At 42.6% G+C, this 13479-nt stretch overlaps 1 protein-coding gene across 1 annotated transcript in view; it reads right to left on the reverse strand.

Annotated features, from left to right (window-relative positions):
• The window catches only part of sf3b3 (splicing factor 3b, subunit 3), a 39277-nt gene extending 26215 nt beyond the window's left edge, over nt 1-13062 (reverse strand). The window contains exons 1-11 of the mRNA XM_015965140.3: nt 12949-13062; nt 12068-12183; nt 11705-11860; nt 9156-9326; nt 8777-8949; nt 8446-8587; nt 6041-6153; nt 5717-5854; nt 5533-5636; nt 3543-3708; nt 3371-3466 (exon numbers count right to left, since the gene is read on the reverse strand). Of these exons, the coding sequence (XP_015820626.1) occupies nt 3371-3466; nt 3543-3708; nt 5533-5636; nt 5717-5854; nt 6041-6153; nt 8446-8587; nt 8777-8949; nt 9156-9326; nt 11705-11860; nt 12068-12137 (1329 nt within the window). The 5' untranslated portion in view covers nt 12138-12183; nt 12949-13062. The remainder of the gene's footprint in view (nt 1-3370; nt 3467-3542; nt 3709-5532; nt 5637-5716; nt 5855-6040; nt 6154-8445; nt 8588-8776; nt 8950-9155; nt 9327-11704; nt 11861-12067; nt 12184-12948) is intronic.
• Nucleotides 13063-13479: the final 417 nt, after the last annotated feature.

Here is a 13479-nt window from a genome sequence, read left to right on the forward strand (position 1 = left end):
GACGATACGATATATCGCAATATATTGCGATACATTCAGTCAGACGTTACAAGCAATTTATTTTAAACGTTCATGTCCCTTTAAGAAGCTGCACCACCCTGAGTCATGTAAAAATGTGACCCAACATAATATATGTTACAGCCCCCTCTAGTGGACAACTTTTGTTTCGGCGCATACCTGTAGTTATCATCATGGTGAAATTCTCAGTATATCGTGATATTGATTTTACATGTTTCCTATTTATGTACTTCCTGAACAAGTGATGTTTTATAGCAGATAAACTAAAGAAATGACAAATACAGAAAGAAAAAACACATAGATTAAAAAAAACTTCTTATTTTTTCTTAATGCATTTCAAAAGTATCAGATCAGGACTCGGTATAGGCAGATTCTTAAAATCAAATGACTCGGAATCGGATGGGGAGCAAAAAAAGTGATCGGAACATCCCCAGTTTTCAGACTATTAAATGATTTAATAAACATTTTATAACAAATGTTTTAAAAAGTATTTATGTTTAATATGTTTATTCATTTAGGAGACACTTTTATCCAAAGTGACTTACAATTTGTAACCTATAGGGCATGTTGTGATCTGTGGGGGAAACCGGAGTACCCGGAGGAAACCCACGCATGCATGGGGAGAACACGCAACTCCACGCAGAAAAGCTGCAGCCGAGCAGTTTCGAACCTGCAACCTTAGTGCTGCGAGGCAACAGCGCTAACCACTGCCCCACCATGCAGCCCATCATTTATGGTGATCCACACTGAGCTGTTACTGATGAACACCTTACCCTTATCTAGAGGTTGACCATTATTGGCCAACACCGATGCCGACATGTAGGACACATGTTCAGTCGATGGCTGATATACTGTCGATTTTTATGAATGATAGAGATGTTTTCCACCTTTTTTCAGGCTAATATGCCACTAATAGAATCATTTACCTTCTAGTTTCATTACTGATTATTATTCCAGGATTTGGGGACACTTTGTAATTCAAGAAGTATTTAGATTGACATCTGTGATCAAAGTGACCAAATAGTGTCACTGATGTGAGTTGTAAAGGTTTTTATACAAGAGCACCACCTGCTGGTTTGATTATTTAAAGCATCACAGCCGCAGGTTAGACTCACTTATGAAAAAATAAAAACATCTTATAGAGTAAAAGATCAATGATTTAGATTCTGTTACTTGAATAAGATTTAACTAGAAATGCATTAACCTTTCCTCAGAGTTTGAACAAAGTATTATTCTACTCTCTTTAATGCTTTAAGTATTTTTCTATAATTAAATTTTCTAATTCTGGATCTACCGTAAATCCTCTAATATTAGCCTGTATTTAATTAACTGCCGGGTATCATATTCTGGCCGGTGTCGGAGTCGGCGGAGGTGAATAATGGCCGGTATTTTATTGTGGCCGGGTGGAATGTGGTAACAAGCAAGTACGGGGGGCAGTTGTGTCATCCGTCTCACTTTTGATTTGCCAGTGATAGACCACGAGGGTAACTTTAACCGTGCGGAGATGAAGAGGACGCGAAAATTTGATATCAAGTTCAAAGAGAACGTGCTGATTATGCTGCAAAACACTCTGGGGAGCAGTAGCAGGGGTTGTATGAACTAGTCACTAGTCAACTTCACCGCTCTACAGTGACTTGTTATGCCCGTCATCGACTAGTCGCTGTCACGTGATAATGACCGGCAAGATGCAGTCCATGGAAAAGACAGCAGCCTGCTGTCAGCAGGTGACAAGCTCCAGAGCGTCGGTACTGACACCCGCCGTAAAACTGACATTTAACCAAATTGTGACCTTTACCCTCTTGCAATTTAACCTCCCCCTCACCCCCATCCTAACCTTAACCAGCTTGCACATGCAAAGCTCTTGATTGTTGACGCGCTCCAGATATCTGCGTCCTGAGCACGGCCACAGTAACATTATCAAATCAGGTGTCGCCACCTCAAAAACTAATTTAACACGCGATCGTTCATGTCGGCTCATTTCCTTTTATGTTTTCTGTCTTTTATTCTTTTATTTGTGCCTGATGCGTTTCGCTGCTGTGGATCGGGGCGCATCACCTGTTTTGTCCTCAGTGACGCACCTAACTGATGTGGCGGCAAGCAGCGAGCACTCCGCTGTTTTTGCGGTCGGTAGATCTTTTAGAACTGCAGTTCAAAGGTAACTCATAAGGTGAATATATATGAACCCAGGTAGCAGTTTTTCTTTAGGATTGAGAGGAGATGCAGGAAGATAATAAACAGGAAGGACAGAAAAATAGTCAAATAAAAACAAGTTAGTTTTTGTACCTGGTGGTTGCAACAAACAGACACCATTGAAGGTAATCAGAAGTGAGGAACAGAAATGAAATAATTATTTTAATGTTTAGAGCATCAGGAACTCCGAGAGGCTGCAGGCGCATCAGTGAGTTTGCGGCCGCTGCACAGGGGGAGGGGGGAGAGGGCTGAAGCAGAAACTACCGTTGTTAAAAGAAATGTTTAACTTTGAAAATGTGGGCGCAATTTTAATTGTCAAAAACTCCAGCGAACCACTAGTTCATTTTGCTCAAATAGAAATTGAGGCCTGCCTCTAATTCTGGTCCTCCTTCTGGAGCTTGATGAGCCTGAGTCAAATACAGGCCCGGGCCTGTATTAGAGGATTTACGGTAACCGTGTAACTTAATTTTGACCAATTTGCCAAAAAATCTCTGAAATGTATCTTATTTATTCACAAAATGCTGGTGAAGGTTCTCAGTCATCCAGGTCCTGATGATCCAAAAGTGTTCAGATAAAGACAACAGGACTTGTTTGATTTAACAAAAACATTTCGCTTCTCATCTGACAACACTCCTAGGATGACAACGTCTTCAGGAAACCAAACAAGTCCAGTCGCCTTCATCTGAACCCTTTTGGATTTATCCACAAACTCTCCAGGTTTTCTTAAGCTTCAGTTGCAGGTTTCCAGGAGCAATAAACGCTGTAACATTTACATGTGACAAGCCGATTAAATGACGCTGAACCTTTACGACCAGAAACCGATAAACTAAGTGATTTTATTTGGTTTTAATCATTTTTAAATTTGGACGGAGCAGAATTAATGAAAGGGTCTCATGATTGATTTAAAATGTGCACGGCCCTGGCCGCCGCTCATTTTATGTGCGAGTAAAAATGAAAACAAACAGGATCTCTGTGATGTACAACCAGGAAAGAGTTTGCATAAATAAATCATCTAGTGAGGGAGTATCATCAGAAACACTTTGCCTTGAGGCTGAAATCAGAACTTTTAACAGACTCTTCAGCTTTTAGTCAGAGAAGAGACATGAAAACTTCATCACTTAGCCAGCCAGCAGAGTGTGTGAGGGCTGAAGGGTGTGTGTACCTCCAGTCCGTGTCGGAGGACCCTCAGAGTGGACCTCGGTCCTCGTCCACAGGCGACGTACAGCTGAGGCGTGTCTTCGTTGGCCAAATCAGCGATCTAATCAGCAGGAAACCAGCTCATTAAGAATCCAATCACTTCTTCCCACCTTCTAACCCAGAGGAGACCCGCTCACCTGACACGCCATGATGGGAGACAGGTTCTCTTGTTCGTCCACCAGCACCAGGTTTTTCAGGGGGCGGGGCTGGAAGAAGAAGGTGTCGCCCTCTTCTAATGGCATGGCTGAGGAGAACTCAGGCTCTTCGTCGTCGTCGCCCAGGTGAGCGATTTGGTAAAGGTAGCTGTGGCAGAGGATGGAGCGATAAGCCTAAAGCTGGATAATGGTGGGAAAAACATCCGTTCCAACCAAGCCCCCACAATGCGGCTCAAAAATTGAGGCCAACCCAGAAGTACCAAAAATTGCAGTTCCACCCTCATCCACTAGGGGCTGGTGTCAGAAGCGAGCAAATCCTCATCGACTCCCATGTTAAAAATACCAATTTCATAGCAGAAATAAACATGTTTACAGCCTGGTACCAAAACATGTGTTTGGTTTAAATGATCTAGTTTACACTCATGACAACTCTTATGGGCTCGACACATGGGAGGCGGCATTGCCTCTCCTCCATTCATTTTCAATGAGACATGCGCGAGAAAGCGATAATCGCGGGTCTCCCTCCAACTAAGCGAAACGCGAAAATCGTGCGTGTGAAAGTTTGCACTCGTGCACGTGTCGTGCACATACGACCCAGCGACGCGATCCCAGAAAGTTGAAACATTTTCAACTTTTCATCGCTGTCGCTCGGACGAGGACCAATCAACGGAGGTTTCATTCACTGACCAATGAGAGGACAGGATGCTCCGCACATCTCCGAGCAAACATGGAGGAGAAGTTGATTATTATTATGTTTTATATAGTAAAATCACAAGTAAGATTTCACATAACTCTAGCAGCACCTTGTGAAACATCATATCTACCACTTTTTTAAAAACTCTGAACCGCTTAAATAACCTTAATTCCCTCCAACCTGACACAGCAAAACAAAACAACGGAAGTTTCCATTTCGCAATGGAACAGAACGCGTAGACGGCTTTGCCGCTGCCGCGGATCGCCTCCCGTGTGACAGGTAATAAAAGCGACAGCGACAAATTTCGCTGATCGCGGTCGTTTGTCGCCTCCCGTGTGTCGAGCCCATAAGGGGGATGAATTTTTTTCTCACTCTTCTGTTAAGTGTATTAAAAGCTTAAAATTCTGTATAATTAATGAGCATCAGACCCATGTGAACACAGAGCTAGCTCCGGGGAAAGGCCTCAGTAGAGCCTCGGTCTGGCCTGGAAACTGTTCCGGGATTTAGAGTCTCTGTGTTTGTGCGTTCTTTTTTGGATATTTTTTTGTGCAATTGTTGGACAAAATGACTTGCTGTGGCATTAATTGCACTAATAGAGCGTCCAAGGAGTCTCCACTTCATTTTTTTCTGTAAGTAAAATTATATTTATGTATTTTAGGTCACTGCCGAGCTGAGCTTAGATTTGAACATGTACTGTTTAACCATGAAATTTAAATGTAATAGGGTAAACCCAGTGCATTTAACATTATGCTGCACTTTAGAAAATGGGTTGAAATATAACATGTTGGTGGAGCTGGGTTCCTACTATCGGCTTGTGGAGCTCTCGGGAGACCGATGTTTTCCACCCGTTTCTCCCCTCCCTGCAGCTCGGCGCATCTCTGTCTGATCGCGGCTTCTGTCTGCTGCGCGGGCTGCCGGCTTTCAGTAGCTTTCGGGAGACCTCTGTGTTCCACCCGGTTTTACCCAGCGGTCAGCCCGGCGTATCTCTGACTCAGAAGCTCTGATGTTGTGCAGTTAACTCTGGTTGTAGCTAGGTTGCTACCTCCGTTAGCTTAGCTCCCACCTCCGCGTTAGCTTTGGGTTAGCTTCAGGTTAGCTTGTAGCTAGTTCGACCGGGTGTCGTCAGTTGATCCCAGTCCCAGAATTGTCTGGGCTTGACGGAACCTGTGACACGGTCAAAATGGCGGTGGTGGCCACCTCCCATTTAACCTCAAAAACGTGTTATTGGAGCCTATGGAAATGAACTGTCCAGTATATATGTTGATGGTTCCAACTCACTGATTCCCAAACTCAGAGGAGACAAACAGGAAGCCGGTCTTCAGGACACACATGGCTGTTGCCACGGGGATCGTGTCAAAGTACTTCAACCTGATTTCTGTCACCTGGAAGAAAAAATAATTAAATGAGCAGGGAAATTAAGGATTTATGGTTAAATAAGCGGAGAATCTTTTCATTCATGCACCATTTCTTCGTCCGTCTCCAGAGTGACCTTAAAGATGTCTCCCTGCTCCGTCTGAGCCAGAAAAAAGAACATGGACTTGGTCTTGTGGGTGGCTGAGCAGACAAATATCATGCCACGCTCTGGGTCATCCAGGTCGTTCTGTGGGACCGACCGCCGACAACAACAGGAAACAACAGAGAGAATAAAATTAAACCACAGCTAAAAAAAAGTTGTGAGTAAATTACAAGCTTGTGTTTTTAGATCCTAACAGGAATGGTTACAGGCCGGTGCGACAAATACAACCAGAACAGGAACTTTATGGATGCTGCTGCATGAAGGACTCACCCTGCGGCGAGGAATGGGACAGCGAATGTCGGGCTGGTCTCCAAAGTTCTTGTAGGTGATGTAGTTCTCAGAGCAGATCAGAACTCCGCTGGGCCCGTCGGAACCACCGGGGACTAGAAGGAAGGAAAACACGGCTTTACCTGTGAGCGTTTACCTGGTGAAGGGACGCTACGCTATCAGAGGTGTGCTCGTGATCAGAGATTTTAACGTTTCTTCACCGTTTTAAATCAGAGAAGAGACATGAAACTCATCACTTCTACAACACAGTTACTTAATGAGAAGCTGGGCTAATGGAGCCGTCGTTTTATTATTCCGACAAATAACCAAACCATGAAGGCTTTAATTAGCATCTGTGTAGGAAATCAGACGTCAGACAAAACACTAACCGTCTGAGCAGAAAACCACCAAAACAGTAGTATACAATGAGAGGACCACATTTCTATAAAATCATAAAACACACAGTTCTGCCTTCTAGGTTGATTTTTGCTTAACGACCGACTCGGTGAAATGTCACACAAGGTTGTATTGAAATAAATGTAGGACTCTGGAAAACCAGATTGTTTCATTTTTTGACAGAATATTAGGTTTTCTGTGAGGTCTCTCTGAACTATTCCAGCCATCAAAAACAATCAATGTTTTCCACTCTTCTTCGGGGATTTCTGAAGGATCACGGGAGGACTGGCACAGAGCTGCCATTGTTCCCACAGAGAGAACTTATTGTCTCTGCTCGTCTTTAGTTTCCAGAATCTGTTTCAACTTCACCTCCACCCTGCTGGTCTCATGGTGTCAGTCGTGTTGGGACCAGCTTAGCTTGGATCAACATGATTGCTGCTACCAAATTAGGGCTGCACAATATATAGAAAAATTATCGTCATCGGGATAACAGGACGTGCGATAGGCTCATCGCAAAGCACGTCAAAAACGGCGATAAATGTTTGGTTGAAACATTTCCATCCGTGTCATACATCAACTTTTTGTAAACCAGCTCTGTTTTTTACGCGGAAGTATTATTTGACCAATCAAATGTAGCCCTTCTGATATGCGGCCAATCAGATGGGTCCGTTCACGTAATACGCCCGCCCCCTACGTAGACCCTTAGGATGGGTGGAACACAACAACCGAACTGAGTTAGCGGCGCCGTTCCCTTGTTCGTCATGCTGGCTCAGATTAACGAACGCACTTTGTGCTGAGGTTTCTGGAATCAGCGCTGCTTTCAAACGTGAACGTGAGTCCGCTCGGTGTCGTTCAGCAGCTGATAATAACCGGGCTGACTCCCGACACGTGCCCGTGAACCAACCCACCTTCATGTCGCTAGTGTTCCACCGGGTGGTGATGTTAGCCCCAGGCTCCGGTTAGCTTCCAGCTAAAAGGCTACAGCACTCTCCTCCCAGTCCCACCCTGCTAAAGAGGGCCTGGAAAAGTTCCCCCACACATCAAAGTGATTTTTCATTTATGAGCTTTTATAACCTTGTTAGTCAGGATAGTTGATTTGCTGCTGCACATAAACTGTCAGTCAGAAGCTCTGCTAGCCGGTTATCTTAGAGGAGCTAGTTCAATTTGTTAGCTTGTTATCAGAATCAGTTTCATCATCTGAGCTGCTTTTTAAGATCTAGGTAAACTTGTTCAATTTGGGGTTAAAAACAAACGTTTTCACATATTTTCCAAGTAGTTTTTTTTGCCAGTTCCTCTTCTGAAAGGTAGACAATTGTTTTTCTCTTTCCCTCAGAAAATCTTAATATTCTCCTAGTTTGGCCCAGCACAGTTCACTTCCCAATTGCAGCAACAGCCTTATATCATAACCACACAAGTGGAGAAAATGCTCAGAAGCAATGAGAATTTGCTGTTGCATTTAAGTGAGGTTAACTATTATTTAACATTTAAACTTATTTTCAGATTTTTTTATTTATTCAAAAACCCTGGTAAGGGATGTTTTTCTGTATTTGGAGCATCAGAAAAAGTTTTATGGTGGAGGTGATGTTTTAAAGTCACTGAGAAACTGCATGCATGCAGTTTGTTGTTTTGCTGCTAATACAGTAGCAGGTGCAGCTGCTAATACAGTAGCAGGTGCAGCTGCTAATACAGTAGCAGGTGCAGCTGCTAATACAGTAGCAGGTGCAGCTGCTAATACAGTAGCAGGTGCAGCTGCATATTTTTGCAACAAAAATGTTATGTTGTAATGGAATTCATGCATTAGTTCTTGTTTGCTTTGAACCCAGAGCAGACGTCACACGCCAGACGACATCAACACTGCATACTTTAGTAATTGTTCATTTATCGTAATATCGATATCGCAATATTAAACACTGTTATCGAATATCGTAGGTTTTCCTAACATCGTGCAGCCCTATTTTAAGGCATAACATCTGAGAGGAGAAAGTTGTGTTTCTGCCCAACTGAAAACATACCAGTGATGAGGAAATTCCCGTGTTCCTCCAAAGCTTCGCTGTACTTTCGGACGACGTGATTCAACCCGAGATCCAGCTCATAAAATGTAAGCGTTTGCTGTGTGTTGGCAGCAGCCTCTCCTGTTGGATCGTTATCAGCTTCCTGGAAATAACAAAAACATCAGAGCATCAGAGGTTGTTAAATCTGAAAAGAAAAAGGGTTCCTAAGCGAGAACGTAGCCGAGGTCAGAGGTGTAACTTTTTCTCCAGCAACAGTCAGAGAAGAGACATGAACAACTCATCATGCAGAGTCTCGTAACATCTAAATGTTTCAGTCTTTTTAAACTCCTACCTCGTAGTCCATCTCTAAGCAGGCAAACATCGGATTCTCAAAGCCGACATCAACTCCAACCACGTGATAAACGAGTGTGTTAGCCTTATGAGCCTCCAGTGGGGAGGAGATGGTGAGTCTGGCTGCAGCATCTCTGTTCAGGATATAAACCAGCTTCTGTTTCTCTATCGCTCCTGAAATGTATAGAACAGAAAAGAAAAATCCAGAATGCTTTCATTCCATTAAATGGCACCATTTCGTACATTAAACATGTCAAACATTCCTTCAATCAGTGGAAGCAGCTGATGAAACGATATCCTGGATGAGTCGTTTTCCTGAGTAAAGCTAAGCTAATCTTTACCAAAAGTATGTTTCACAAACCCTTGAAAACGACTCTTACCGATCATAACAGCTCGACCTTTGGGGTCAACAGCCAGAAACTGTCCGGGGACGATGCGTCGGCAGCCACTCTTGCCAAATGTTTCCTGGTGGATCTTCTCAAACTGGTTTTTAGACGGATGATATTCCAGGATGACGATGCGACCGCTGTCGCTCCCCACAACGATGTAATCTGCAAAACACAAACACGTAAAAACACAAATGATTAACTTCATAAATAAAATGTGGGGGAATTTCATCATTTTACTGATTTGTTACACACTGAATCAGAAACAGGAGGCTGGCTAATGCCAGCTTCAACTTGTAAAAACATCAGTTTATGAACGATTTTGCAGCTGGCTGAAGCAACAAAACCAGTCAACTAAGTGTTGCCAACTTAGCGACTTTGTCGCCATTTCTAATGACTTTTCAGAGCCCCTTAACAACTTTTTTCAAAAAAGCACCTAGCAACAAAGGAGGCCCGCTATATATTCTGCGGACACTGTGCGACTTTCGTTTGTAGCACTCAGTTTCAGCTCACACTGTCGTCTGGTAGCAACACGTGGGACCTAAAAATGTGCTAAAAATAGCAGTTTTTACACAACACGTCTGACTTTTTATTGTGTTGTTATTGATGTCTGTTGTCCCTCGGGGTTGCTGCAGGAGGACAGGTATGTATGAGGAAAATGAAAGAAAGTAAATAAATGTTTTGTGATCAGTATAATTTGACATAACCACGACAAACATGCTTTCTCAGAGAAAATAAAGTTTAGAAATTAAAACGGACGTGTGTTTATAGGGAAATAGCTGGCGAGCCATGTTGACGCATGTTTGCGCATGCGCCGTGAGCGGTTCTGGTGCTGTTTGGGCCGCAGCTGCTCGCAGCGCTACTTCAACAGTTATCCTCCTAGTTTTTGTCTGGCTTGCAGGCTAGTTGATTCTTGCACGAGAGGAAAATCGGCTCAGGTTGTATCAAGGTTTCCCTTACATAGGCGTAGCCGTGGCTGCCCGCCACGACTGAAATCCCACCGCCACGCCTACAAGATCCCAAGTTTTTTTTTTTTTTTGGCGCTGCTTCACGAAGAAGCAGCGGGAACTACTATGTTGTTGCTTGTGATCACAGCCGCCGGCAGCAAGGAGGAGCAGGCAGGACAAGGTGAAGTTACAGCATAAGTTACTGAGTTTAAAATTAGAAAGGTAGCAGTGGATGTAATGCTTTTTGGTTTACATGTTTCAACAGCATTAAGATAAATGAGTGTTGACGATCTTGACAGGGTTTCCTCCAGTGCTTACTAGGCCAGATTTTCCTCCCCCCACCAGGCTAAGCATCACTTATTCATGTATTTTTTCATGTCTGACTTTAACCGCATCTAATATTACGGTGTGAGCGCAACAGCGACAACTTAAGATCGATGTGTGAGCAGCCTGAGAGGTCGGGTGTTTTCATCTGAACCCTTAAAACCTCCAGCAGGCTACGCTGCACTATTGACGTGTTAGCGTGCGGCGCTAACAACTTAGCGACGTGACATGTCTCGGAGAAAGCGTAAAAACACGTTGGACGCTTCTTCTGAAGCGGGAAAATAACACCTCTTCTTAAGCAGAGCACGACGTCGCCTCGGCTCGTTCACGACCGAGCCGGACTGAGCTCGATAACATTGACCCAGCACAGCCACTGGGTCGTTGGAGCTGCCCCGTGACTGCCTGATGGAAAACCAGCGGGTTTCATCAGACTCGTAAAGTTTCTTGTTTTTGCTGGGGACCCCCTGTATTTTACCGCTCCCTCCTGCAGTCTTCCCCTATTAACATTTAAAATGATTCTGTAAATTCCGTGTATCAATAGAAAAAATCTCTGCCTCTGCCAGCTGCAGTAAATGTAGTCTCCAAATAATAAACAAGAGGTGCATTCATCTGTGTATCTCCTTTGATCCGCATTAGTGATATTCTCAGCAGCAGAACAGTGAAGCAAAGAAACAGATTCCTGAGTTTGTTAGTAATTTTATTTATTAGGTGCATCTGACCTGTTCTATATTTCTCTGAAATGAGATCAAATTAGTGCTTCTATGGGTTGTCTCCACTCTGCACTAGAAAATTTCACTTTATTTAGAGACGTGTCATAATTTCTCGCCAAGCCCCCCCCCCCCCTGGAAAAATTCCTAGGGGAAACACTGTGCATACTTATTTTTTGCACAGGCATTTGTTTACTGTGAAGTAAAGCTGAAGTGATGAAGTTTTGAAAACTAATTTTGAATAAAACTTGAGGAATAACTGGCAATTGCTTGCTTATTTTAAGAGGTCTTTCATATTTTATAACATGCTATTTGATATAATGGTTTACAAACACAAAAGGGCCATTTATTAGAGTACTCGATTAATCGATAAAAGATTTGATAGAGTACTCGATTACAAAAATATTCAATAGCTGCAGCCCTAATTGTAATATTATTTTAGTTACTGTTATTTTAAACTGTACTTCATGTTATAAATATGATATACAGTCATAATGTCTTGATGTTTGTAAAATATTTATAAATACATGACACACATTTTTATTGTTTCCAGTCTGATGTGTACCTTTAGTTCCTCCGGTGAGTCGGAACGCCATCAAGGATCTGATGATGCCGAACACCTCCATTGTGAGGAGTGTGTGCACCTTTCCCGTGTTAGCATCCGGCCGCAATAACTCCAGGATCTTTCCTCTGGAAACAGCAATCTCCTGCAGCTTGGTTCCTACACGCAAACATTTAATTAACATGATTCGAGCTTTATAGGGTTAAAATTGTTTGAATATAGAAAAGTAAAACGTTTGGTCTGCACAGGCTGTGTCACACAGCGTTGGTCCTACACTGAAATAAAACATAACTGTTTTATTGAAGCCCGCACTTGGATAATCAAACAAAAGATACAAAGTTAAAAAAAAATCCGGAGGAAGCTCACCTGAGAAGTTTCCATGGATGGCGTGAGTGATGCCAGTGGCACGCTGCAGGGTGATGTTGTAGAGAAACATGGTTCCCTTTCAGGGTTGTTCCGGAGCAGCTCAGCCCGGCTCACAACTGCAAACAGGTGGTTAAATGCGAAAGCTCAAACTTCTACAGTCAACTGATTCACATACTAGATGACTCAGGCCAACAGCTTCTTTTTCAACAAATACACTCTAAATAATGAACTGCCTATGGGAATTTAGTTAAATGCAGAAGCTGAAGTGATTTCCACTCATGTAGTATATCAAACCAACTTAAACTAGTTCTTTCAACTATTTATAAAACCTTCCTAAAGGGAACGCATAAAAGGGCCAGATAACTGTTGGCACCACCTTTACCAGATGTAGTTTGACCTTTTCTATTCAGACAGAAGACATTTCAATAATTATTTTCACAATCCAACGTGCGTTTTAGTCCAGATCAGACCCGTACGAGTTAAACTGATTACAGCTGGAGCTGGTACCCGGACTTCTGTGGACCCCAATCCATCCAAGACGCTCTTTAGCTTTTCCTCCCAGCCGCTGAATGAGCAGACTTTAGCAATTTACTGCACGACGTGAATGTTTACCAGTTTGCAACTCCTCCGGGCTCACCGAAACCTCTCAGGATGTAACTTATCCCCATAAACGGTTTCCGTAGCTGTATATAGGTTATTTTCGGATAAACTCGGCCTGCTCACGGTAAATCCACAAGGTTTTCATACGAAGCGCCACTTCTTGCCAGCAGCATCCGCTTTTGTTTTCCTGCTATCCTACTAAAAAGCCTTTCATAGTTCACAAACATATCGTTCCTATTCAGACTAATACTTGTTTAAATTTTGAAAAATAAAAAATTTACCGGGTTATTTAATTAGATGATTGTGATTTCTGGTGGATTGAAACTCATCGGCTCGAATATTTCTCTGTTGCTTCAGGACAGCAAGCCTACGTAGGGCTTCCGTTTGTGTGGGTCCTTCTTTAACCGTGAAGCGGGTTTCATAGGTGACCTTAGCAATGCCTGATAGAAATAAAGTGTAGTAGCGCATGCTGTCCAGCAGATGTCAACAAAACACTTGATATCGCTTTATAAGTTTAGACAATAAAATAAATCAACTGTTTTGCTACACACTCAAGCGATAATAAAATATAGCATAACGCCGTGAAGGAAAAGGCTCAAACAATATCTGTTTAAGTTATAACGTGATTTTTATATCTAAAAATACAATATATTTTTGTCATTCTTTTCACATGAATAAATACTTATCACAATTCTACATTTGATTAATCTTCAAGTTATTACAGTAATAATATCATATTTAGATAACATGAAGAAAACACATTTCATGTCGTTAGTAATTATTTTATGTACCGGTATTTATTTATTTACATT

Source organism: Nothobranchius furzeri, chromosome 4, assembly GCF_043380555.1.
Source record: "Nothobranchius furzeri strain GRZ-AD chromosome 4, NfurGRZ-RIMD1, whole genome shotgun sequence".
NCBI lineage: Eukaryota > Metazoa > Chordata > Actinopteri > Cyprinodontiformes > Nothobranchiidae > Nothobranchius > Nothobranchius furzeri.